Raw genomic sequence first — 27,963 nt, 5'->3', positions numbered from 1 at the left:
TCAAAGCCAATTTTCTTTGAGACTAGGCGCTTGAATCTGACATTTGTATCACCATGATAGAAGTAGGAGCTGCTGTACCTAACATTCTGGAAGGTGCTTCAACAAAGGCATGCTAAGGCCTGTTTAAAACCTGCTTGCATTTCAAAAGATTTCTCTCTCTTTCCCATGCCTAGAATGATACTAAAAGGAGAATCCCAGAGATCTCTGCTGTTGATACTGAGTGAGCTTACTCAGGAAGGCCAAGCTGAATGATTCCGAACTCCATCCTTAAATCTGTTCTGCAGAAACTCAAGAGAAACGCCTTCCTGCTTCCTATTCTACCCAGCTGGCTTTCTCAAGTGCAGATGTGTGTCTTCCTGGGACTAACCTACCACAACCCAGCCAGTCTCATCATTAGGCTTCTCAAAACAACTTCAGTGAAAGCAGAGGTGAGCGGTTATTTTACTTGCCACCAAAAAACTCTTTCTGTTAAAAAAAAAAAAAAAAAAGTGTGGGGAGGCTATTCTAAGGAATTCAACAAGAATAAGAAATAGGAACCTTTTATGAAAAGGACTTTCAGGCTCTCTGAGCCCACAATTTAATGAAAATAACTTTACTGAAGTGTCTCCACATAAAGCACTTAACACCTTCACCGCTGCCGCCATATGGTGGGATCTGTGCACACAGAGTGCCCATTTAAAATGCCTTCGCTAGAAAAAGAACAGCAATTGAAGCCCGTTACTTCTCTAAGTCAAACTAACATTCCTCTAGGCTGTCACCTGCAGGATCAGTTGTAGGCGAAACAGTAGAGGTCCTGCTGGACAGCCATGAGCAGCCCCGGTCCTCCCCGGAAGCCCCCGAGCCGAGAAGAGAAGGCCACACTGGGGATGTTCTCCTTGGAGGCAGGGTAAGGGGAAGGTATGGTTCTGAGCAGGTGGGCATCATGGAGGCTCCAGATTCTTGTGTGGCAGTCTTGACCCACTAAGCGAGACGGAAGACATGGCAGGTTAGTGAGAAAATGCAATGGAACACATACGGATAACACATGGTTTCTCATGACCCAGAAGGACTAGAAACAATTTCCTGTGAACAAAAAACTAAAAATTCCTAAGTGGAAATTATTACTACTGGCAATATGTTCTTAAAATTCTGAGTTGCTCAGTACTCTAGAACCATAACTAGTTGTAGAAATTCAAACTGGCCAGCTGTGACACCTCAGGTGGCTCAGCAGTTGTCCTGTCTAATGTGTTAAGGATTTTGCTTCTCTTGTTGTCAAGGGGCTGTTCAAGAGAGCTCACCTACCTGGTCTGGACGGTATGTAACTGATTTCCAGAAGGAACTGGAAGATCTCTTAACTTCATTATATCCAGTGTGAAACCAGAGACACACTCAAGGACAAACCAGGTGACAGCTCCCCAGAGCTCTTTCTGGTTCATGGTTCAGTTCGTAAGACCAGTTAGTCTTCAGGGCTTAGAGTTCTGAGGAATGTGACACACAACCCCACTGGTTATGGCAGCCCAGACACATGATATATGTGACTGGAGATCTCCAGATGGAAAGAGGGCAGACCTCTGACATTCATGGATTTCACAGGAGTGCTTTTAACCACTGGAGTGACTGGAGAGACTCCAAGGCCGTAACAACTGAAGTAGGTGCTACCTCAACAAGGAGGAATTCAGGTTGTGCAGTTCTCTAAGTCTTACTGCAGCCAGGTGACCACCCTGCATTGGCCTCTCAAGGCTGAACTCTTCTATTATCCAGCAAACACCTCATTTGAGATGAAATATTGTGGAAAATAGTCTTCAGACTTCTAACAAAGTAATGCTTCTTAGCCACAAACAAGTTTCATGGGAGATAAGTACGTTCTGTAGCAGTATTAGCAATCTTGAGGGATTCATGAGGACCAAGAACATAATCCTTAATTCCTTAATGTTTTTCATGATATCAGAATATGCTAGAGCCCAGAAGCATAACCTGCAATTGACTTGTAACTCCCTTCAAGGGGGTTTAGTGGCTAGAAAGGTCTGCTCCTGTTCTACAGGCCATGGATCCACAGGGATGGTGTTAATCTGAGGGACCAGGAAGCAGTTACTCTACAATGACCTTGATTTGTTTTCTCAGCATTCTCTGGTGGAAGTTCGAGTAGGAAAACAGGAAGCCCACATTTTTAGACAGGACAGCTGTGCGATGAGATAACGGCCACAATGAATGCTGACCTAGGGAACAGACCTAAACCCCAAACCCTGGTCCTCCGGCTCCCGTGTTTATTGCACCCAACTCTTACCTGTTTCTGAGGTGATGTTTGCCCACTGACATGTGGACAAAGGGGTATCTGACTGGTGGATGTTTAAACTGATGTTCCCTAATATCCAATCCGTTTTCGTTCTGGTACCCTGTTCCCAACCGTTCACATTCCCCCTTGTTCCATTCTATTTTTAAGCCGCTTACTTCTCCCTCTCCTCCTGGGGCTTCTGATGTTTCAGGTGCTAGGGGCCCTCAGGGACAGTATTTGATGGGATGGAATTTTCCCTTCCCCAGGTACCTGCTATCACGATTCCTTCTTCCTCGTGCACGTGCAGGGGCAGGTAGGCGTACTCATTCACGTGACCTTCAAACTGCCTTAAACATTTACTGGTCCTCAGGTCCCACAGCTTGATCTGTGGGAAAAAGCACAAGGGTTTTTAGGGAGGGCCCAACAAGTACATGGTGAACCCAGGGTATAGAAGCCAGGGAGGGCAAGGTGGTCTCCAAAGGTCTCTTCAAGTTACAAAGATCTTAAACCCCTAAGCCCTAAAATCCATCAAAAGTTTGTAACCAGAGAACCCTTTTCATTTCTGCCTAGCCAGATTAGACTCACCCTGGCTCACCGTGAGCAGTATAGTAGCTTTCTAATAGTCTTTAACATTCCTGGTCTCTAGACACTTCTCTCCTGCCTGGCGTCTTGGTACAAGGGTCCCTTCTGCATAACCCCTTGACCTTACAGAAGGCTGGACCAAATTCCTAAGACTTCAGTGCTACCCCCTACCTTTCCAGCCATGTCTGATGCCATCAGGCATTGTTCTTCTTGGAGGATTTGCACAGAGGTCACCGCTGAGTCATGGGACAGGCACATGGCCTTCCAGCTCTTGCCCTGACTGTGAGAACGCAGATCAATGGCAAAGATCTCCCCGGAACGACAGCCATTAAACAGCAGAGGGGCCTGTGGAAGGAGGGACTGCTCAGTACTCAGCTCTTTCAACTGTTCTCCAAGGGTGGGCGCATCCTACATAACTCCCTTACCTCCCCACTCCAGCCCTTCAGGGTGGAGATAGACTAGTCAGGGTTTGGGTCTCAGTGGAGCTGGAAGGGAAGATGAATCCCCATGAAATGGTGAAAGAACTGGACCCCACGTGTCCTCTTTGTGGGGAGCACTCACGTCCTAGGAGCTGCCCAACTGGCTGCATCGTCCCCTTGGGCCTCACTCTAAAGCCCAACAACAGGCACCCTGAATCCACCAAGGTCATTTGTGAGAAGGTGGGGTGATGAGTATGGAGTAGGAGAGATTAGAGATCCAGGTAAAGATATGAGGTCCTAAATAGAGGCGAAGACACCAGGAAAGCCTGATTGAAATCTGTGATTACTGCGAAGACAGGTCAGCAAACTCCCTCCTTTATAAGGAATATTTCCACACTTCTAAAGAAAGATGACATTTTCTCCTGGGGAAGTCTTTAAAATACAGTAATGACTAGAATTTTGATTTTTAAATTTATAAAACGAGCAACTCAAATGCTGTGGATTAAACTAGTAAATGCTTTGCACTGGGGCTTAATTTGTATATTTTTTCCATTATTTGTCCTGCTGGCTAATCCAAGGACCCAAGAATTGTTAAAAATTCATTGAAAACAGAAGCTGTTAAAACTCAGCTTAGCCAGGCCTTTTTTGGATCAGCCGACTTTTATTCAACCCAGACATATTCACAAAGTAACCCACTAATCCTTTTCCAATGCCCCCTCTTTCCTGTTGAAGAGGCATGAGGATTAGGTGCCACACCCAGCCCAGGGGGATCTAATTTCTATCCAGCAAAATTTCCACTCCTGCGGAGCCTGACAGTACAACCTTCCAAGTCTAACCCACCAAGATAGCAAACTGCTGGGTCAGGACATCACTGCTGGTGCTGAATAACTGCTGGTGTCCCGTCACCACGTTGGTCAGCAGAACCTGCTGAGACAGGCCTGAGGGAGACAGGGATGAGCCACTGAGATAAGCGTTACTTGCAGTCTGGGGAGAGGGACTGCTAGGCAGTAGGGCTTAAGGTCTGTGAGACCCCCTACTCTGGGGCCTGGGGAGGCAGCCATGCTCACCTGCGCTGAAGCAGTTATTCGCCTGGATATTCAGGGACCACGCACAGGACCAGGCGCTGGGAATCTGGAAACTGCAGAGCATGCCGGGCCGGTCTCTGACTACTGGAGGGCACAGAGAAGGTGAGGTGTGGCTGCCCTGCTAGCCAGGAAGCTCCTTCCTGTGGAGCTGCCAGGCCGGTGATCACCACATTCAGGAAACCTCCACAAGCGGTCGCTCAGAAGGTTCTATACTCTGGTTTCACTCTCAGCTTTGTGATAGCGCGAGACACTCAGCCAGAGCACCTGACTCAAAGTGGTTATTTCAGAGTGAACTTTTGAAGCTGTCCTGACTTCCCAGTAGTAAAATTAACAGTACTAATAGGGTCAGGGGGACACTATGGGGTCTTAAATAAGATGGTTTCAACCCAGCTCTACTACCTAAAAAAAATTAAGCTTTTAAAATAGATACATATAATACTCACTAATCTTAAATTACAGTTCAATGAATTATGACAAATACAGCCATGTAGCCACCTCCCAGATTAAGAAATACAACCTTCCAGTATCCCAGAAACCCTCTTCATGTCCCCTCCCAATCACTATCCCTACCATTACCCAAAGGAAAATCACTGTCCTGACTCCTAACACCATATAGATTCGTTTTGTGAAGCAAATTCTGATCCTCGCTTTGCCTCAGTTTCCTCCTTTGTAAAACAGCGACAGTTATCTCTCTTGCCTCGTAAGTGAGGGATAAGATGAAATGCAGACACTGGGTTAAGTATAGACTGCCTCATTGAATCCCCCATGTAAACTGATGGGGTGGGTATTACCTTCACTTCACAGAGGTTAAGCAACCCGCTCAGGGCAGGAAGGGGCAGAACTGGGGTTCATGCCAGGTGTGCCTGAAGCTTGCACTCTTAGAGGCCTAACCCTTGTCATATTGATCTGAATTCTCTGGAAGACTGAAAACTTAATACCCAGAATGCTGCCAGGAAGGAGAAGTCAAACTACCTTCAGCCAGACAGAATATAAGTTTCCCTAACGGCCTGCTGTACAGTAGGAGCTTAATGTTATCTGAATGGATCCGTACAGGCAGCCCCGATCAATGTTCTGCGCTCTCCCATTTTGATCTACACATACTTTAACTCTGCTCTGGCTGCTAAAATGACCCAAAAGGGGTAAAGAGGGGGCAGAGTAAGAATGTACACGCTTCTAATGCTAATCCTGGGACCAGATTTAAGAAGTCCTCCCACCGCTGCTTCTGCAGACTGTCCCCACCCTGCAAGCTCTGACCGGGGCTCATTCAGCCTGTGGTTCTCACATTCCTCTCCAAGCCACCTGCACGGAGCTTATGCTGTTGGCTGCAGCTCCTGAGAGTCACAGCGGTGAATGTCTACCTAGTCTAAGGCAGAGGGCCCTGTACCTGGATGACTATGGGCGAACAGCGATGCTGGGAGCAGAGTGGCGCAGCCTGGAGTCTTCGCAATTCCCATGCGGCACAACCTGGAAGAGGCTGTTAAGGACGGTAAAGCACAACACTCTCCTCTGGGAGGGAAGATGGGCAGAAATACCCTTCAAAAATTACACAGACAGATAACCAATGTCACAGAACAACGTGTGTACTAGCTGTTTGATGAGACACTAGTTTGTTCTGTAAACCTTCATCTAAAGCACAATAAAAAAAAATTATACAGACATGCGAAGCAGGACAGAGAATAACGCCCACCACCCAGATTTAACACACGTTTACATTTTTCTGTATTCAGCCTCAGATGTTTTTAAAAGGGAAAAAATGTCACAGATACAATCGAAAAGCCCTCTTTTGTCCCTTCTCAATCAATCCAATTCTCCTTTCTTCTCCACCCAAAGAAAATTGCTGTTTTAAAACTGGTATGAAATCTCCTAGGCCACATATACCTAATGCTCTCACTACACATATCTGTCCATAACAACATTAAGTACTGTCTGTTTTTAAAACACACATCCTGTCTTTGACAACTGTTCTATCTCCACTGTCTCCTAGATTTGTGTGTTGATGTATGTAGCTCCAGTCCACCAGAGGAGTCCTTTGTATGGCTATACCACTACTGAGTGATCCAGCCCCCTGCTGGTAGGGACTCAGGTTGTTTTTGGTTTTTGCTCTGCTGTTGTGATGAGCATATCTTTCTCACCTCCCTCTCCCAGGCACGGGAGCTTCTCTAAGGCAGTGCTTATTAATTAAACCCATAGTAAGAGCTTCATTTTACAGTACAACTGAATATATACCCACAAATACTTCAAACAAGAGTTTTATATTTGCTCCTACTATGAAACTGATATTTTCCAGTCTATTTCATTAAAAAATGCTGCTCAATAAACTATTTTAATGTCCCACTGATAGGTCAGGAAAGCAGTGTGATAACACTGAGCTAGCATCCACACCTAGAATGGAGTTATTGGTTGTACGGTACTTGCATCTTCTGTTCTTCTAGAAATGCCCCAATTCCCCTCCACAGTGCCTATACCAGCTTATACCAGCAGTGTCCCTGATGCTTCCCAGGTCCCCACACTTGTCACCGTTTCAAATGTTCACTTATCTGAATGGGTATAAGATGGTATCTCATTATTATTTTAACTTACAATTCCCTGACTACAAGTGGGTGTATCGATAATTGATGATTATAGCCATTTGGGTTTCTTTTTTTTCGAATTGCTCTTTATGTCCTCTGCCCGCTTTTCTACTGGCTTGTCTCTCTTCTTCTGATTGATCTGGTTCCTCTCCCTTTTCCTCACAGTCAAGCTTCTCGAGAGGAGCCAATGCTTCTCCCTACTCTCGTCCACTCTTGAACTCACTGAAACCCAGCTGACCCACATACAGCTCGCCAGTGAAATGTTTTCACCAAGGTCTCCAGTGGGCTTCTAGTTTCTAAATCGAATGAGAACTTTTCAGCCCTGACCTGTGGCCATTTAGCGTAGTTTTTAACCACACTTTCCCCATGTCTTGGCCTCCCCACCATCGTTCTTTCCTGGTTTTCCTTCCACCTCATCCCACCACTGAACACTGCTACCTCCGAGTTTCATCCTTGGGCAATTAGCACAATTCACTGGCCAAATCCCAAACGTCTCTCAGACTCATGCCCACCTCGCCACTCCTGCCACATTAGGTCAAGCCCTCATCACTGCCCTCTGGAACACCGGCAGTAGCCTTCCGTCGGAGGTCTCGCCGCTCACCGGTCTATGCCTCCACACGGCTACTGAAGGAAGCTTCTTAAAAAAATGACTCCACAGTTACAATCCTCCAGGAGCATCCCTGAGCAATCAGTCCTACAAGGCCCTACTGCCCAGCCAGAATCACCATGGACACCAAGCCATGTCCTCTTTTGACTGGTCCCTCGTTCCCATGCAGGCACCCCTCCAGGAAGGCTGCCCCACTCCCTACCACCCCCTTGTATCCAACCGCCCTCACAGGTATCACTATGTAGACTGATTTCCTGTTGATCTGCCTGTCTCTAGCACCTTGCACAGAGATTGTACATTCTCAACAGATGTTGGTTGAATGAATGCACACAAACCTCATTAAAAAATATAAAAACCTGAAAAGCCATTGTAGACAACTCAGAATCTGTCATGTTGCTTTGGATGGTAAGCCCCGTACAAGTTGGTAAGCAAAGTCCATACAGCGGCTCGATTCCGTCCTAAGTGTTCTTTTGCCCCTGTTTGGAAGGCGAGGGTGTGAGGACAAAGTCCTCACCCACGTGTACTTTTGGTTACTGTGACTGAAACTCAGGTTGTATTCAAACAGTATGGTACTTATGGGGCCAATTCCACAGTTTTAACCCCTAACAGGCCGAGGTTAGCCAAGAGACCAGTAGGAGTGAGTATGAAGAATTCTGTATAACCTCCCACCACTCTTGGGAGGGAAAAACACAGACTGCAGGTCTGAACAAGCTGTCATTTTATAAAGGGTGACAGGTCTGTGAACTTCCACGGTAACAGGTACACAGAAGCCTGAAGATTACTTGAAATGACCAGCAGAGGGCACGCCGATTAAGCTACAATAAAACCATAATAGACCACACTTTTAAACCCAATTATGCAGATTTTTATCATCGCCTAAAAGAAACATGGGAACACATCTTACTGCCTTAAGATCAGAAATGAGAGCAAGGATCTTGTTTTCTTTTTAAGAAAATCTTGGCCTCTTCTCTCCTCTGGTTAGACTATCCCAGGAACAGGTAGTTCCACTACCCACAGAGCCCCACCAAACGAAAGCCACATAAAATTCTGAATTTACAGAACACATACCATTTTGTGCTTGTGTTACGTAGGATTTAGAGTCAGATCTCTAATGGCTCTAAAAACCCTTTGAAATACAACACTACAAAACAGAAAAACAGGTTCGGGTTCAGCTATCAGTTGCTGAGGGCCTGTGATGTACCAGGCACTATGCTAAGTGTTCACAGGCACCATCTATTGCTAAACTTATGAAAGTGCATGAAGTAGGTGCTATTTGCAACGAGGGGTCACAGAGCTTCAAGAACCCATTTATTATGGAAATGAAACCAAGGGCAGACTCATTGACATGTGGCTTTGATGTTGGGTCACAAAATATCCCTGAAACATATGATGGACATCAGTCATGTGCAGTATCAAAAGCCCCCGAGGCTCCCAGGGGAAGGCCCAACCACTCTGACACTGCACTACTGTGCAACTAGCGAAAGAGCCCTTGGTTGCTCTCGGAGAGGCACAGACTAGAAATTCAAGCACACTCTGAAGAAGGCTGTTCCTGGCAGGGACTCTAGGCCCAGGACCCACACGCCCATGTCCAATGCCAAAGGAACCTCCTCTTTGATCTCTGCTCTCAGCCTTCTGTGGAAAGGTCCCCTCTGCCCCTCAGGACCACTACCCCTGCTGCTCTTGGCTCTTCCTGCTTTGCCTAAGCAGGATTTGTGGTTCCTTCCCGTGGCTTTAAGGTCCTCTCTGCTTTATTCCTTTGTCTGGCACGAACACTTCATCTGTCTGGTGATCCCAGAGGCCAATGCTGCACGGCAGTGAATAGGTGGGCAGGCTCTAGAGCAGGACTACCTGGGTTCTGATCGTGGTCTTTCACTTACACATTAAGTTCTCAGAACAGTGCCTGACACACAGACAACAACGCCGCTCCTGAGAAACGGCCATCACGGGGACCTCGACTACTACTCTCTGCTCCATGGGAATCCTCACTTCTTTCTTAAGAGGGTGCAGAGTGGCTCAGCCCCCGGCCCCTCAGATGCTTGTACCATCTCACAACCCCCGCCCCCAGCACGCCCAGGTCCACATCAGGGTGTGCCTACCCACCAAACCTCTTCGCCCACCAAAAGATACAGAATATGGGAATCCAAGTGATTCAGCGAGGCCCAGCACACACAATTCACCTGGAAAGGAAGCACACAGCAAGACAGACAACTGGTTTCACTGCCGACTCACAGAGAAAAAAAGAACAATGTTTTTTTTGTAGAGTAACTTCTACGGATATGGATGTGTGACTTCCTTCTACAGGTCTTGCTTCTCTAAAATGGGCTGAACGAGCTTTCTGAGAAAAGGTGACTTCCATCATCTAGGGCCTTGAAGGGGACAGGGAAGTAGTAACCCCCAGGCCTCAGTCCTTCATCATCAGCATGGGGCCCACAGTGGATGTCTGGTATACCCTCTCAGGTAGGACTGAACTGTCTACGACAAGGGGGCAAACCTACCTCTGAAGAAGGTGGACTATATTTTACTTTGCCCAAATCCATTTTCAACCCGTATCATCTTATGACTCACATGTCCCAACTGAACAGAAAGTCAGATGCAGCCACCACCCCACTGCAATTTAAAGGCAGCCCCCAGACAGTAAGCTCCTTATATTTATCTAGACCCCTGTGTCAGCCAGTGTCTGTCGCAGTGGCTGACTGACTGAGGCATTCTCCTGGAGCTCAGAGGAGGACCTTTATGTCCAGGCCACAATTCACTGCTGCCCACATGCCAGAACTCCGTGCCTCGGCATGGGCTCGTTTGGATCAACTCACGATAATCCTGGAGTGAAGGTCCTTACGACCAGGTAAAGCGGCACTGCTTCAAGCCTACCTGCACCTATGTAAACTCTCTCTTATAAGACCAACAGGCCCCTGAGGCCCTTTTCTTCCACTATGGATTCTCAGGAACTAAAAATCAATTTGTCCCTTGGGGAAATGGGGCAACAAGGCTTGGCCTTTTTCACAGCTCTCTCCTCTGCCCTGAATGCTGGCAACCACTTCTTGCACTGGAGCGCCCCAGAACCCCAATGCAGAGTGGGCTGCCAGGCTAAAGAGGCAGGCGAATGTACCTTCCGGTTGGTGAAGTACAGGTTTTCATACATTCTCACAGTGAGTGATGGGATCCGCAGACGGTTGAGGTTGATGATGCTGTATTTGGAGCCGCCAACTTTGACGTCAATGACTGTGAAGAGCCGGTCCCTGTTGTTATTAGCCTTGAGTAGCAAAGCAGACATGAAGTGACCACCCGGGTTGAGGCAGGTGGGCTACCTAAGACCCTCTGACCAAGTGCCCACCTCTCCAGGCCCAAGTGCTCTGTGCATTTTCACCAGAGAGGGAGGGTGGAGATGGCCCAACTTTCCCCTACTCAACACAGCCATCTCTGGGCAAAGCTAACAGCTGTCTGGCCTAACAACTCAGCAGCAGGGACGAGAACTGCAGTGAGGGGCCTGGCCAGGAAGTCTGCAGTCTGCACTGTGACTCAGAACTGGGGTTAGAAGAGTCCAAAAGTCCACTCAGAGGAACTGTTTGGTGAATGCGGGGCAGCCACACGGTGACGTATTATGTGGCCATCATGAAAGCCATGTAGCAACGTGGGAAATGCTAGTTACAGTTGTCAAAGGATAGAAGTAGGACACTAAACTGTATATACATAACATGGGCACTATGGTTACCACCAAGGAGAAAAACACTGCTCTGTAAAAAGAAAAAAGCACAGCAGAAAAGACGTACTAGAATGGGGGCTGTTTTTTTAAAAAATATGGCTAACAATTACTTCAAAGCAAAACCTCTAAATATTTGTGTTTTGTATATGTTGATAACACCACACACAATGAACTAAGTTGGGATGATGGTGAAGTGACACTGACTTAGCAAGTTTACCTGAGAAGAACAGCTATGTTTCTGGAAGAATCATTATGACTAGAATCAGATCTGAAAAATCAGATCTCTGAGTGACAAACTACCCTTCCCAACCCTCTGGCTCACAGCGGACTGCTGCAATCACCCATAACTCTGGGAGACAGGAAAGCTCCACCAAAGAGCCCTTGTGTTAAGAAGCCAGCACAGACAGCCTGTGTAAGGCAAGATGACGGAATCACCACGTGAAGTGTGAGGGCTGGGAGCACATGCTCAGAACCAGCAGCCTCAGCATCACCAGACTCCAGAACCCACACCCGCCACAGTCCCCACCTGGGCTACTGAAGAAGTCCGGGGAGGGGCTCCCGAGGCAGGCCCACCATAAGAGGACAGTCTATTGGTTCAGATCTAATTGTACCCCAAACACACAGGAGGGTAACCAGAAAATGCATTGTGAATCCTGTCCCCCACACCCCTTTTGCGGGGGGATTCTGCTGTGGGAAGTCTCCAGGGCAAGAAGACTCAGCAGTAACCTTAAGGATCAATTCTGTAGCTTTAGCCTCTGGTTCTGCCAGCAGATCACTGAGCACAGGCTCTTTGTGTTTGTGTCTTCTTTCATGCTCCCTGGCTTCCCATCAGCCTCCAGGAAGAACAGGGCTTGCCTGGCAGGTCATGCTCTCACATGGCCCAATGAGTCTCTAGTCTTGCTGAGAGGTCTCGCTCCTTTTGATTACATGAGATCCTTGCTCTCTGCCAACATTTTCCTGACCTCTGAGCTCGTGAAGTTGGCTGCTGGCTTCCAACCTGGGTCTAATCAAAGGCACAGGAAGACTTTCCGGTCCGAGCAAATGGGTGATAAGCTGTGCTGGATGTGCAGGCCCAGGGACAGACACAGGCCTGCAGACCATTGCCACTTGAGCTGTTGCTACCGAAGGCACACTAGAGCTTTGGGTTTGGCCAACAAATCCTGCCCTAGTTTAGAAAGGTCAGAAGCTTCTTGGTCCTTTGTGTACCTTTCCAGTTGTGTACCCAAGGAAATACCACTCTGAAATGGTTCTTTACCAATGTGTGCCAGAACCCAGGCTGTGACGTGTAATGACAGAGCTGAAAATGGGAAGTGACAAGAGTCACAGCACAGGCTGCCCTACCAACCCTGAATCTGCCACCAGGTAGCCAGCATGGGCTTGCTAAAACCATAAAACTAAGATGGCACCACCTGTTTCCATGGCCTTCAGCTTCTACAAAGCCAGGCTTGACAAAAGCTGACACTAAGCCACAAACTGTCTCAGGGATGATCACCATGCTCCCCCCAGGCACAGGTATCCCCTTCCTACTCACCAGTATGAGATTAAACTGGTCACTTGCCAAAGCAGAGGGATCCGAGCTCTGAATGTGGACCTTTGTCTTCTGCATGCAGCTCACTCGCAGCTCATGGGCCAGACTGCAGAGGGGAGACGGGGCAGGGACAGCATGGACTCCATGCCAAAACATCCATGAAGACTCAGTGGCTGGGAAAGGGCAGAACCCAAGACCATCTCTCCTTCTCAGCCTCTCCATATTATAACTTCCTAGCAATGGAACTGAGCAAGATCCCAAACAATCTGAATTTTGGTTTTATCACAGAGCTCTTAGGAAAATTGAAACAAAGAAATGGGTGACTCATTCATACAATCGAGGAAAGTCAGAATTAGATGGGGTTGGTTTTTAGACCATCTAGCACAACTCTCTTGAGATGAAGAGAACAAGACCTAGAGAGATTAAACACATCGTCATGGATTGAACTGTGTCCCCCCAAAATGTGTGTCAACCTGGCCAGGCCATGATTCCCAGTACTGTGTGGTTGTCCTCCATTTTGTGATCTGATGTATTTATCCTGTATGTTGTAAACCCTAATCTCTATGTTAATGAGGCAGGATTAGAGACAGTTATGATAACGAGACAGGACACAATCTACAGAATTAGGCTGTATCTTTTTTTTTGGAATAGACATTTTTATTTGGTTGATGTATAATGCAAAGCTTTTTGATATATTCGCAGCACTGGGTAAACTTTAGCATTACTTGCAGGGATAGCTTAAAATTACTGATGCTTTATATCCATACATCCATGAATAGTTTTGATTCATTGTCCTAGGGAATGGCCCAAGCACCAGTATTTTTTTTTTTTTATTGTACTTTAGATGAAGGTTTACAGAACAAACTAGTCTCTCATTAAACAGTACACACATTGTTGTGTAACATTGGTTAACAACCCCATGACATGTCAACACTCTCCCTTCTCAACCCTGGGTTCCCTATTACCAGCTTTCCTGTTCCCTCCTGCCTTCGAGTCCCTGCCCCAGGGCTGGTGCACCCCTAAAGGGCCGGTTCAATCTGTGGCTAAAGGGTGTACCTCATTACTGAGCGGAAAGGGTGTCCGGGGGCCATACTCTCAGGGTCTCTCCAGTCTCTGTCAGGCCAGCAAGTCTGGTCTTCCTTTTTCAGTTAGTATTTTGTTCTACGTTCTTCTCTAGCTCTGTCCGCAACTCTCTATTATGATCCCTGCCAGAGTAGTCAGTGGTGGTAGCCTGGCACCATCTAGTTTTATTGGACTCAGTCTGTTGGAATCTGTGGTAGATGTGGTCCGTTAGTCCTGTGGACTAATCTTTCCCTTGTATCTTCAGTTTTCTTCATTCTTCTTTGCCCCCGAAGGGTGAGACCAGTGGAGTATGCTAGATGGCCGCTCATGGTCTTTTAAGACCCCAGATGCCACTCACCAAAGTAGAATGTAGAACATTTTCTTTATAAACTATGTTATGCCAATTGAACTAGATGTTCCCCTAGACCATGGTCCCCATAGCCCTCAGTCCAGCAGTTCAGTCCCTCAGGGAGTCTGGATGTGTCTATGGAGCTACCATGACCTTGCCTTGCACAGGCTGTGCAGGCTTCCCCAGTATTGTGTATTGCCTTATCCTTCACCAAAGTTTCCACTTATCTATTTTCTATTAAGTGTTTTTCTATCCTTACCCCTCCCCTCCCTCATAACCATCAAAGATTGTTTCTTTTATTATGTAAACCTTTTCATGAGTTTTTACAATAGTGGTGTCATACAACATTTGTCCTTTTATGACTGACTTATTTCACTCAGCATAATGCCCTCCACATTCCTCCATGTAGTGAAATGCTTCACAGATTCATCGTTGTTCTTCATCATCGTGTAATACTCCATGGTGTGTGTGTACCACAGTTTATCCATTCATCTGCTGACGGGCATCTAGGTTGTTTCCATCTTTCTGCCATTGTGAACAATGCTGCAGTAAATGTGGGTGTGCATACATCTATTCACGTGATGACTCTCATTTCTCTAGGATATATATATTCCTAGGAGTGGGACTGCTGGATCATATGGTATTTCTATTTCTAGCTTTCTAAGGAAGCGCCATATCATTTTCCAAAATGGCTGCATCATTTTACATTCCCACGCTGTATCTTGAGTCGATCTCTTTTTGAGATGTAAAAGAGAGAATCGAGCAGAGGAGAGGGACCTCATGCCACCAAGAACCAAGCACTGGGAGTGGAGCACATTTTTTGGACCCATGGTCCCTCTGTTGAGAAGCTCCTAGACCAGGGGAAGACTGATGACAAAGACCTTCCCCCAGAGCTGATAAGACAAAGAAAGCCTTCCCCCAGAGCTGGCACCCTGAATTCTGACTTCTAGCCTCCTAGACTGTGAGAGAATAAACTTCTGTTTGTAAAAGCCATCTAGCCATCTACTTGTGCATTTCTGTTACAGGAGCACTAGATGACTAAGACACATATGCTAAAGGGCACTTGACTAATGAGAAGAGCCCAGGGATGTAGCTGCCCAACTCACTGCCCCTTTCCCTCTTCTACCTGACAGCTACCTCAGCAGGTTTCAGAGTGAAGAACAGACCTTTATGACTAGATCTCGAACTCTCTTCCCTTTCAAAAACCAAACCAAACCCGTCGCTGTAGAGTCAATTCTGACTCATAGTGATCATATCAGAAGAAGCGAAATACAGGAAAGCCATGCCCACCTGCCCTGGCTGGCATCCCCTGCATGGGGATGCCAAGATGAGAGAGCTGTACCCCTGTAAAACAAATAAACAAAAAACCAAACCCACTGCCATCGAGTCGATTTTGAGTCATAGCGACCCTCCAGGACAGAGCAGAACTGCCCCATAGAATTTCCAAGGAGCGCCTGGTAGATCTGAACTGCCGACTTTTTGGTTAGCAGCCATAGCTCTTAACTACTATGCCACCCGGGTTTCTGTACCCCTGTAAGCCACCTCAAACTCATGTTGCTTCACCTCCCGCATGCAAGGGGAGGGAGCAGAACACAGGGGCTAGGAGCTTAGGCACTGAAGTTGGACAGATCCTGCCCTTCTAGCTGTACCTTAGTCTCCTCTTCTGGAAACTTGCAGGAAATATCAACCTATCTCACAGGATTGTAGTTAGAATTATGTCAGACATCCCAAGTATTCAGATAAAATTTAGTACACACACATCCATTTAATGTCCCATTTTTGGTGACAACTCATTAGAATGGGGAAGAGAAAGAGGTAGAAATCTCATGGGAAAGAAGTTGTAGGACGTTTTACTAAAACAAAACGATGTGTATAGGATCTTCCACTAAACCAAAACTGATCTATGAGTAACGCAGAGTAAAGACCTTGAGTAATTTAATTTCTCTTCTCCCCAGCCTCCTGCAGGAGTCTCCCTCCCCGATCCCAGAGGGAGAATCACGCTCTCAGGACTGGTTTAAGTAGCAGAAGGCAGACAATGAACGGAAGCCCCTCACTTGTGATGCATCCTCTCACAGAATACATACTTGGTCTATGCTGATTGTCTCCTTGGACCATGAAACAAGAAGGGGGAGGGGAATGAAGCAAACATAACAAGGCATTGTCTTACCGGGAATAACTGACGTCATTGAGAAAACCCAGCTGTCTTTTACGTAGCAAGGAAGATGCATTAAATCCCACTCTGGCTACTTTCTAAGTAAAAAAAAAAAAAAATTCAATGAAGCTTTATTTATATCATGGGATAAGGGACAATGTTTTTAGTTCCACAGGATGCAATGGAGAAACAGGTGCTAAGCTGGCAGAACTAAATGCATAAAAATCTTGACAGTCTCCTTGGCAAGAGAAAAAGCCCATCACAAGTACATGAGAGTTGGGAAGCTTGCTCCACACCCCAACCCTCCCATCAATTTCTACCTGGGGAGATGACACCACCAAGCTAGTGAGTTCCAGAATGGGAAAGGATGCCCAGGTCTCTGTCATGCTTTCTAGTCAACCTATGGCAACCCCAAGGCCAGGATTTTCCATTCTGCTACCCTATAACCATCAAAATGCCCTGGCATCTAAATCTGTCTCTTAAGATTGCCTGTGGTACTCAGAAGGGACACAAGAAATCCTCACATCCAAACCACACAGCCTGGCTTTCTACTGAGTCGTTCTGCTCCCCAAGCTTCCACTAGGACAGGACAAAATGACAGAATTACTGATCAAACTCAGCAAACCAAAAAAAAAGGGGGGGGGGGGGTGGGAGGAGGGGATTCCTTGCCTGTGTTTATTTGCTTCACCAGGTTCCTACCAGGGAAGATCCTGAGCTGCAGTCCCTAAAGTGCACTGTACCCTAAGTGTTACAGGGCATTCTATCGGCACCTCCTTTCAGCAGTGGGTGGATACTGGCAGGAGTGCAGGGGACAGGGCGGCCCCCAGGAGTGTGGAGCCCACCTTTTTCTGCTTGTCCTCTTCCACTAGCTGCAGCCTTTTCTTCTCCGCTTCCTTTTCCTGGATGCTCTCCTTCGTGAGGGGGTTGCAGTTGTTATGCCCAGGGAGCAAGCGAAAGTAGCGTTTCTTTTCAGGGTCAAAGTAATACCCTGGTAGATCTTCAGTCAAAAGAAATAAAATTTACTTCAACTGAAAACACTGTTAAGGACAACACCTAACGAGGAGCCTGGTGGCCTGTCTACAGACCACCCCCTCCCCACCAGCTGCCTGTCTTTTCTGAGGAGGAGATGGGCTGGCATTATCAGTCACTGTCCTGGATCAAGTCCAATCCTGGGGGAAACCGTCTGCCTCAGGATCACCCTTCCTGACATAACCAGCTTTAGTGTCTTAATTTGCTTCTACAATTTCTTTCAAATCAGGAATGGGTCAGTGACACATCAAGTGTACCCACGTGGAAGCAAAGAGACACTGAGACACATCTAAGCCCGAGCTGAGGAAAAAAGGTAGTGAGATGAGACGTAACCAGATGACAAGGCAGGAGCAGGTCAATCTTTCCCCACAGGCAAGGGCAGAGGAGTCCCATCCAGCAGACTGCCTTACCTAGCACGGGAGAGCTTCCAGCTGCGCTGGAAGAGGTTGACGGAGACTCGTCATCGCTGGGGCTGGAGTCATGTGGGCTTTGCGGTGTCCCCGTGTTACACCTGTGGACACACACAGCTGTGGTAAATTACAGTGAAGGGCTTGAGTTCCTTGTCACTCTCTGACTGTGAAGGTTCTGGAGTGGGCAGTTCTCCAGCTATCACCGCTGATTCTCTGATTACTTAGGTTTTCGTCTTTGCTTTGAAAGCAGTTCACCTACTGCAAATACACCAAAGTTAGGGCAAGGTTTTAACTTCTTGTTCTTTGCCTTTTCTTTCTTTTTTTTTTAGGAGAATGCGTAGCTTAGTAATTTCCTTTCTATTGCTACAGATTTTAGCACTGTGTAAGGTCTTTGGGAATTTTCCAGATGAATAGGAGAACAGACATCCTTGTCAATATGAATTTTACCAGCAGGGTTCACTTGTCAGCTCAAAAGCAGTTACAAGGCCAGGTGAATTTCATTCATCATTGGACTCAGTAGCACAAATGGTTTAAAAGTCATGTGGCTACTCTGCCTTACAGATGGAGAAACTGGGGTTCAGAGAATGGAGGCAATTTGCTCAATAAAACTGGGATGGAGCCATGGTTAGGATACTCAATTTGCCAAGTCAAGCAGCTACTGTGGCAATTATACGCGGGAGGATATGGTGAGAAAATCCACTGTAAAATCAAGAAACACACACACACCAAAAGGAATACAAACTGCAAATCTAGAAGGGAGGAACGAAAGACCTCCCTCTTTCTTCTATAAATAATAAGGTGATGCGTTGTTTCAGGGAGAAATATTTCCTCCCTGTTTTTATGGCCCAGACCTTCCTGAGCCAGCTGTGCTGTGATCAGCAGGACGAACCCCATGTCATGACAGAGGTCTACATTGCTAGGCCCAAGACTGCTGCTCCATTCTTTCCACAGGAAGCCCAGAAGGTGGCTGTCCAGCAGGTTTCCAGGAGACTCTGCCAAAGCCGAGCTAGACTCTCCTCCTGAGCTCTCATTTTGCTACGTCTGGTGGGAAGGCCTGGGGCCCAAAAAATATCCATGGTTCTCATTACAAAACACATAAACACTGAACACGGTCCTGGTCTCTTTTTACAATATGGAACAAGTCTGTATATCGGGCTCAGCTTAATAGATTTTATTCTGCCCCTAATCAGACCTACTGTGTACTGAGGTCCTACTCATCAGCAGGCTGTCTGTTAAGGGCTTTATATACATTATTGCTGATTCACAGGAGAAATACCAGCCCCATTTTGTACAAGAAAAAATAGTGATTCAGAGTGATTTAGCAACCTGGCAAATTTCACATAAGAAAAGGCAGGGTGTCAAGCCTAGACCTAATTCCAAAGTCCTTGTTCTTTCCATAACATTTTGATGCTTTTTAGTTACTGTTGGGGTTAATCTGTCCTAAGAGAAGCATCTTGTTATCTGACATCTTCCCTGATTCTATAACCAGAAACTTGTCTGCTAAAACAGGAGGCCTGGAGTGGAAAAGATTTTTGAATCTGGCACATGTCTGCTTTGGTGAGGGGGGAGCTTGTGAAACAGAGCTGTGCAAAGCCTTCTATGGCTAGGAGTCACATTAGCAGCTGTGACTGTAATGAGGCATCTTCTCTCGGGGGGCAGGGGGATAGGGTGGACAGGGGTGTATCTTGTTCTGAGAATATACTGTTTGTATTTTCTTCATGCAAAAAATGAGTGGAAAATGCTAACTGTTCCAAAAAATCCCCCACAGCCAAATGATCAACATCAAATTCAAGATTTTGGTTCCTTCTGGGATGTGACCGTTAAGGGGAATACTGGGGGAATTCCCCTAAGTAATAGATAAGGTTGTCTTTCTTAAGCTGGATGGTGGGTACGTACTCATTGCATTATTCTAACATATTTTTAAATGTATGTTAGATATTATAATATGCACACACACACACGCACGGTGTATGCTTGTTCATTTTCTGTAGTCTTTTCCAGGACTTAGGCTGAATTAATGGATGTAAGTTCCCAGAAAACTATTTTCTTTGGCTGAATAAAAGTGAGGAAAAAGTCCACCGAACGGACAAACAGCTCTCCAGCTGGATCAGAGCGTCTGCTTTTACCTTACGGCTAATGCTTTGGTCAGAAGTCACGGCCAGTCTGAAAGGAAAGAAAAGTGTGGCCAACCCTCTTCTCTACTCAAAGTGTGGTCCGATGATCAGCAGCAACAACACTACCTGGGAGCCTGTTAAAACACAGTTTCCTTGGGCCCCACCTCAGACCCACTGAATCAGAACCTGTCCTTTGGTGAGATACCCAGTGATTCACATGCACATTAACGTGTGAGAAGCACCATGCTGGACAGTCCTAGAATGTCAAGGGCAAAAGCTGGCTCCCCCAGAGCACTTGCCTCTCACTGGAGCCACGCTGTCTGAACCAATGGCTCTGCTGGTGACCCCTCCGCCCATATCTTCTCTTACTCTGCCGACTGCCTTTATACATTCCTGCTCTGCAAAGAGAAAAAAAAATTACATATGTACATAAACACACATATATGTGCACGTGCATGCTTATGTCTGTTTGCTTCTTGATTGCTCCTTCATGCACAGAACCAGGCAAGAGGGTGGCCTAAACTGGGTTTTCATCAAAGCTGGCAAACCAAGCCTTACCTGGAAAGGACCGTCTGCAGGTAACGGAGCTACCAGTAAAACCCAACACTTTGGTAGCAACCTCTTTGGCTGCAATTTCTCTTACCTCACAGGTGACACCTGGACTGACAACTTGCTAACTGTCCATTCCCTGGGCAACCTGTCTGAGATGTTGACAGACTCTCACAGTTACTTTAAAACAGCAGTTGGAGCCTGCCATGAATTCTCTTATTCTTCCTCTTCCCTACCAGATAATACCAGAATACAGATTTGTTTTCAAACCACATAAATCCTTACTTGCATGAATAGTTGATGGTTGATGCTTTCTCTTCACACCATTTTAGCACTGACGTTAACAGGAAAAATTAAGAATGTAATTAAACCATGAGTTTGACTTTTTGACATGCTTTATGAAGAATCAGATAAGGAGTGAGTACAAGAATGCTTTGCTGAAGTACACTACCTGTTGAAGGAAAGGATGCTCACATGCATTTTTTGAAATAAGGAATGGGATAAAAATACTTCTTAATGACACTGCTATTCCCTTAACAATTTCAAGCGGTTTCTTCAAAAGCTTTATTTTGTATAGCTTGGATCTATCACTGACTATCAAAATACCGCAAGTTTTAACATTGAGAATCACATTCGGCTTTTAGATTGAACTGTAGTACAGGGACCAGTTGCTGAGAGTTCAATGCTTTCCCAGCACTTGGTGTGTTTTCTCTACTCACTGAGAAACAGATGCCAATCTATCAAACATATTTTAAAACTATACTCAAATGCCATAACAAAATTTGAAAAATAATTTCTAGTACTCCAATACAACCAAAAAATGGAATGCCTGTTAAAGAGCACCAAAGCCTTTTCAGTGACAAGTCACTCTATATTCTGCACATTCTACTGCTTGTTTGTGTTGTTACTTAGGTGCCATCTAGTCAGTTCATAGAGACCCTATGTACAACAGAATGAAATACTGCCTGGTCCTGCACCATCCTCACAGTCGTTGCTATGTTTCAGCCCACTGCTGCATCCACTGTGTCAATCCATCTCGTTGAGGGTCTTCTTCTTTTTCACTGACCCTCTACCAAGCATGTTTTTCTCCTGGGACCTGTCCCTCCTGATCACATGGCCAAATTATGCGAGATGAAGTCTTGCCATTCTTGCTTCAAAGGAGCATTCTGGCTGTACTTCTTCTAAGACAGGTTTGTTCATTCTTCTGGCAGTCCATGCTATATCAATATTCTTCGCCAACAACATAATTCAAAGGCATCAATTCTTCTTTGGTCTTTCTTAGTCATCCTCTAGCTCTCACATACGTATATTGTTGTTAGATGCCATCGAGTTGGTTCTGACTCACAGCTGCCCTACGCACTACAGAACGAAACACTGCCTGAGCCTGCGCCATCCTTACAATCGTTGTTATGCTTGAGCCCATTGCTGTAGCCACTGTGTCAATCCATCTTGAGGGTCTTTCTCTTTTCTGCTGACCCTGTACTTTACCAAGCATGATGTCCTCCAGAGACTGATCCCTCCTGAAAAACACGTCCAAAGTATGTAAGACGCAGTCTCACCATCGTTGCTTCCAAAGAGCATTCCAGTTGAACTTCTTCCAAGACAGATTTATTCGTTCTTTTGGCAGTCCATGGTATATTTAATATTCTTCGCCAACACAATTCAAAGGCATCAATTTCTTCCTTCAGTCTCCCTTATTCAGTGTCCAGCTTTCACATGTATATGATGCAACAGAAAATACCATGGCTTGGGTCAGCCACACCTTAGTCTTCACGGTGACATCTTTGCTTTTCAACACTTTAAAAAGGTGCTTTGCAGCAGATTTACCCCATGCAATGCGTCTTTTGATTTCTTGACTGCTGCTTTCATGGGTGTTGATTGTGGGTCCACGGATAATGAAAGCCTGACAACTACAATCTTTTTCTTCATTTATCATGATATTGCTCCAGTTGTGAGGATTTTCTTTTCTTTATGTTGAGGTGTAATCTGTACTGAAGGCTGTGGCCTTTGATCTTTATCAGTAAGTGCTTCAAGTCATCTTCACTTTCAGCAAGCAAGGTTGTGTCATCTGCATACATATGAGGCAACTGAAAATACCAAGGCTTGGGTCAGGCGCACCTTAGCCCTTCAAGTGACATCTTTGCATTTCAACACCTTTTGCAGATACGCTCAATTTTGAGTTAGGGTCAATTCAATACAAAGAATTAAGAGAAATTTTGTGGGTGTAGTAGTCACATATGTAGCTACTACATACAAAAACTACAAATATTACCATTCCTCTCATTAAAACGGAACAATACACTTTTTAAGTGAGGTAATTTTTCTAATTACTTTAAAATGTTGATCTGTGTATGCTGCAAATACGCATTAAGTGGTCTGCAGATGACACACTTTGACAAACTGTACCCTGAATCTATTAAAAGAAAACAGCAATCTGTACAGCCTCTAAAACATACTGAGAAACCCCATCCGCTCATCTTACCTATCTCTGCTCATTTCTTCCAATCGTTTTTTCCCATTAAATCCATTTTCATCTCCATCAAGATCTTCAAATCCTTTGACCCTTCCCTTTTCTTCAGGTTCATTAACAACTCTGGACTTCTTTTCTTTCCTAAAGTCTGCGCCCCAGGGCCAAACACAGGACGAAAACTGTGGGGAAGCTTCCCCCTCCCCAGCTTGCTTCTGGAATATCTTTCTCTTAATCCTCCTCTTGCCTGTCAGATTAATCGTTTTCTGGCTTCTCGTGGGTCACCCACTCTATGTTTTCCACACTGTTCTGTCCTTGTGCCCACATGTGGACTCTCTCTTTAATGTTAAAATATTTTTTACTACACCCAGCTTTATTCTGCATTGTTAAGACAGGAACTTCTCATTTATTCTCCACAAAAGCTTTGTGCATATTAAACAGAAAAGTTATCAGCACAGTGGTGATACACAGATTGACAATACGTGGTTCTAAAGTCAAACACGTCATGAGAATTCAAATTCAAAATTGGAAACAATTTTATCTGCCGACAGCATGAAATCCGGCACATATTCCTTTTTAGATTACGTTTCTCAACTAAGGGCAGTTTTGCTCCCCCTCCCCCCAGGGGACATTTGTTAATGTTTAGAGACATTTTCAGTTGTCACAACTTTTGGGGATCAGGGGACTGAGGACGCTACTGGCATCTAGTGGGTAGAGGTCAGGGATCCTGCAAACCATTGTACAATACAGGACAGAGAACAGCCTCATAGGGTTTCCAAAGGAGCAACTGGTGAATTTGAACTGCCAACCCTTTGGTTAGCAGCCAGTCTCTTCACCACTAGGCTGCCCAGGCTATACCAGACCAGTAGGTCTGATCTTATTTATGAGTTTGAATTTTTTTCTACATCTCTCTCCCTCGCCTACTATTGTGGCCTCAAAGGTACCAAGGATTGTGAAGATGGCGCAGGACTGGACAGTGTTTCGTTCTGCTGTACACAGGGTCACTACTGACTCGGAACTGACTGGAGGGCACCTAACAACAAGTCAACCGAGGGGACAAGGATTCCCGGACTCTGCAAGCACTTATGTGGAATACTGGCTTTCCTTGATAACACAGAACTCAGTGTGGAGATTAAAGGCCCAAGGTCTGGACTCAGGAGGCTTTGGTTCATGGCAGAGTCCCACCACTTCCTAGTTGGTGAGCTACCTTGCGCGAGTTACAGCCTCGCTACCCCTCTTTCTGCACCTGACAAAGATACTACTGCCTATACCTCATAGTGCTGCTGTCTGGAAAACTTAGTGCCTGTAGTCAGCGCAGTGCCCAGCATTTAGTAAGTGGGCAATATGAATTAAGCTGTTATCCTGACCAGTCCGAAAAAGTCTTATCACAATCTGAACTTTAACAGGGGAGAAACCGCCCCCAAGGGTACCTAACACCAAGCGGTCGGTGGGGCCTCCGGGATAAGAGTTTAGAAAAACGACCCTTCTGCTTCCCCTTCCCGGTGTTCACAGCTGCAGATCCGACCCGACAAGGCAACGCGCGCTCCACGCCCACGAATTTCGCACCCCGGGCAGAAGCCCAGCCCGCCCGGTCGGTCCCTACCTCCGCCACGGGCAGGTCGGCGTTCCACGTGCTCGGCTCCTCCCCGCCCCTTTCCCTGGCCTCCCTCTACGCCCTCAGCCACCCGAGACCTGACGCGAGCAGCAGCCGCTCCCGGCCTGACGCCAACGCGCACCTCAGGCAGCACCGACCCACCGGCTTAGAAGGTCTCTTCCGACTGCCCCTAGGTCCCGGCCCGGCACGGGTAAAAGCCAGGCTAGGCGGGACCCGGAACCACCAAGCTGCAGCGTCCGCCAGTTGGGCGTATCCGTTCTTATATTGTAGCAGCCGATAGGGCCACGGCGAACGCCGCTTCCTTCTCATTGGGTGTGACTTCTGGCTGTCGACGTTAATAGGGTCGATCTAACGGGAGGCGGGGCGTGGGGTTCGGGTCCGCCCAAGCCTAAGCGTGAAAGCCACGTGTCTGCAGGCCGGTCTGAGCCGGGCGCGGCTGGGGGCGTGGCCGAGGCGTGGCCGAGCGGGGGCCGGGAGCTGCTGTGTGAGCTGCGGGGCTCCGAGGCGGCTGGCTCTGAAGTAAAGGGTCTTCCTCCGAAGCTCGTTTACTTCTCTGCCTGCAGCCGACGGACGACCCGGCCCCCGAAGCCCTCTCGCCTCTTGGGGCCTCTGGCTTCAAGTCTGAGGCTTGGAGAGAGAGAGGGGAATATTGTGTTGGGGGAAGGGCAAAGGAGGTTTTGAGATGAAGGAGAGCAAAAGGAAGAGGGTGCCGTCTTTGGCAGTGACTTTAGGTGTCTGAGGCAGCTGACATGAAGCCTGCGTGACTCCGACGTGCCGAGGAGCGTGCCCCAAACTGGCAGTCAGGAGACCGGGGTTCTCCCTCTAGTTCATTTCTTACTTGCTGTGTGAGTCTCTTCCGTTCTCTGGGTCTCAGTTTCCTCAGTTGAATCAGGGAAGTTGATCTAACGTTCTGTCGTTCTCACCAGCGCTGAATTCAGTACAAAGTGGAAACAACCCAAATGTCCACCAACAGATGAATGGATTAACAAAATGCGGTATAGCCATACATCAAACCCGAACCCAGTGCTGTCGAGTCCATTCGGACTCATAGAGACCCTATAGGACAGAGTAGAACTGCCCCATAGGGTTTCCAAGGAGCGCCTGGCGGATTCGAACTGCCAACCCTTTGGTTCGCAGCCGTAGCTCTGAACCACTAGGCCACCAGGGTTTCCGTAGCCATACAAAGGAATATTATTCAACCGTATAAAGAAATGAAGTTCTGATACATGCTGCAACGTCAGTGAACCGTAAAAACCTTCTAATTGAAAGAGGCCAAACAAAAGGCCACATTATATGAGTCCTTTCATATGAAACGTCCAGAATAGGCAAAGCTATAGAGACAGAAAGTAAGTTGTGGGTCCCCGGGTCTGGGGTTATGGGGTGAGGGATAAGGGGGTGATACTTAAAGGGTATGGGTTTCTTTTTAAGATGATAAAAATGTTCTAAAATTGACTGGTGATGGTTTCATGTTGTAAAGAAAGTGACACCTCCCCCCCCCCCTTCTTGTTTAAACATAACCTTTCACAGAAACTTAAAAACTTGTCGTGATAAAGACAGTTTTGGGCAAAGCTGAAATAGATAAGCCACAACTAGCCTATAGAATGCAAAGTTAATAAATCAGTCCAAGCTGCCTCCTCCTGATTCAGGGAATGGCAACCAATCATTTTAAATTTCTCTTTTAGGAAACAGTTTGTACTGTGTGATCGAAATTGTAATGTGACAAGCTCACCTCTTTGGAGGGGTGCTTTCTGTTGTCAGTTTTTTCTGCAGTTGAAACTTTTTAACTCTAGGTAACTTATTGGTTGGATTTTTTCATTCAACATGCACATCTGTGAATATACTAAAATCTATTGAATTTGTAATTCGATTTGAATTTGTGAATGTGTTGTGATAGAAAGTGACTGGGGTCCTGTGTTGGGCTGGGCATACATTATCTCCCCCCAACCCCTTGCACTTTCTGCCCGTTTTTGCCCTGCTCTTCCAAATCCACGGAATGTACCTGGGCTTCCCTGCCATCTGACTTCTGAACGAGTTCAACCAATGAGAGGCATCAGCAGGAGATAGGTGGGTGAGAGAAAGAAATCAGAATATTGCTTCCTCCCTCCCTGCCCTGGGGTATGTTTTCAGGCAGTGGTTCCTCCTCAGAGTCCAGCTCCCGGCAGGCTTCAGGAATTTCATTTTCTCTCTCTCCCCTCCCTTCAAGCCTTCAGATGGTAGTAGCTTTCTACAGTTGCCAGCCCCTGGGTGCCCCAACAGGTTTTTGTTTGCTTGTTTTTCCTTTACCTTGCCCAGCCATTATCCAGTTACCGTCCAGTGGATTCAGACTCATGGTGACCCCATGTATGTCAGAGTAAAACTGTGCTCCATAGGGTTTTCAATGACTAGTTTTTCTGAAGTAGATCCCTAGGCCTTTCTTCTAAGGCACCTCTGGGTGGACTTGAACCACCAACCTTTCAGTTAGCAGCCACATGTACCATCTGTTTGTACCACCTAGGGACCTCTTTACCCTGCTAAACTTCTATTAATAGTTCCTTCATTGAAGTTTCTTGAACCATCCCAGTTGGATTCTATTTAAGGAAAGAACTTTTTGAAGAAATTACTTTTTTGGGTTGTTTGTTTAAGCAATTATTGTGACCATTTTTTTTTCCAGATCAGTAAATATTCTTATATACTTTTCTGGAAACCCTGGTGAGAGTAGTGGTTAAGCGCTTCAGCTGCTAACCAAAAGGTCAGCAGTTTGAATCCACCAGGCGCTGCTTGGGGATTGTATGGGGCAGTTGTGCTCTGTCCTGTAGGGTCACTATGAGTCGGAATCAACTCCACAGGAATGGGTTTGGGTTTTTTTGTTTTGTTTTGTTTATATACTTTTCTAGAAAAAGCTCAGTCTGATTAGTTCAAAAAAAGAAAACAATAGCCAGACTTGTCCTTCCATAACTGAGTGCTGAATGGATTCTGTTTTTTTGCCCTGCCCCTACCCTGATGCCTAAGTGTCCTGGGCTGTGCATTAAAATGGGTGGTATGCACACCTTGTGACTCTACATCCCCAGGCATCTAGAGTAGCCAAGTAATGCTGTTTTTCTGGCTTCTTTTATGTTTCAGAACTGCATTTCCTTTATCAGGCTTCACCCTCAGCCATGCATTTCTCCACGCACTACCCTCAGGAGGGGTCTCAGCCACAGGGAGTCAGTGGGGCCCTTTCTTGCACACACAGGCCACTGTGGAGCCTATTTTTCCACCTTCTTTATTACCTTCTCCCCTTGGTGCCCAGAATTGGGCTTCTGTTTGGAGAATTCTTCCCATAATTTTTTAAACTCCCCCCACCCCTGTTTAGCATTTGTAAGTGTGGGTTCTTCCAAGGATGGTTTAGAGAAGAGAAAGAGGAGGGGCCGCAGAAAGGACACCTGCGATGGCTTCCAAGAGCACCACTCATTTTTTCCGCGAGATAGAACACTAGAAGGATGAGTATTGTTTTCC

The 27,963-nt window shown here is 46.4% G+C and overlaps 1 protein-coding gene across 8 annotated transcripts; it reads right to left on the bottom strand.

Moving 5' to 3' along the window:
- Window positions 1-470: 470 nt before the first annotated feature.
- Window positions 471-24,782, bottom strand: DCAF4 (DDB1 and CUL4 associated factor 4). 8 transcript variants are annotated; one of them, XM_049898377.1, is made up of 14 exons: window positions 24,567-24,782; window positions 20,158-20,251; window positions 17,745-17,845; window positions 17,148-17,302; window positions 16,321-16,403; window positions 12,746-12,848; window positions 10,621-10,764; window positions 9,642-9,691; window positions 5,722-5,801; window positions 4,320-4,421; window positions 4,093-4,190; window positions 3,005-3,178; window positions 2,522-2,636; window positions 471-960 (listed from the first exon to the last, which is right to left on the bottom strand). In XM_049898377.1, the coding sequence occupies exons 2-14, from the start codon at window positions 20,247-20,249 to the stop codon at window positions 767-769; spliced, it is 1,491 nt and encodes a 496-aa protein (XP_049754334.1). In that variant the 5' UTR covers window positions 20,250-20,251; window positions 24,567-24,782; the 3' UTR covers window positions 471-766. The 8 variants fall into 8 exon arrangements, with proteins under 8 accessions (XP_049754334.1, XP_049754335.1, XP_049754329.1 ...); XM_049898378.1 differs by having other exon boundaries at window positions 20,158-20,256; window positions 24,631-24,782; XM_049898372.1 differs by having other exon boundaries at window positions 20,158-20,256; window positions 24,567-24,735.
- Window positions 24,783-27,963: the final 3,181 nt, after the last annotated feature.

This window comes from Elephas maximus, chromosome 10 (genome assembly GCF_024166365.1).
Source record: "Elephas maximus indicus isolate mEleMax1 chromosome 10, mEleMax1 primary haplotype, whole genome shotgun sequence".
NCBI classification, from domain to species: domain Eukaryota; kingdom Metazoa; phylum Chordata; class Mammalia; order Proboscidea; family Elephantidae; genus Elephas; species Elephas maximus.
The sequence above is the reverse complement of the archived record's forward strand: the minus strand, read 5'-3'. Positions and strand labels throughout refer to the sequence as shown.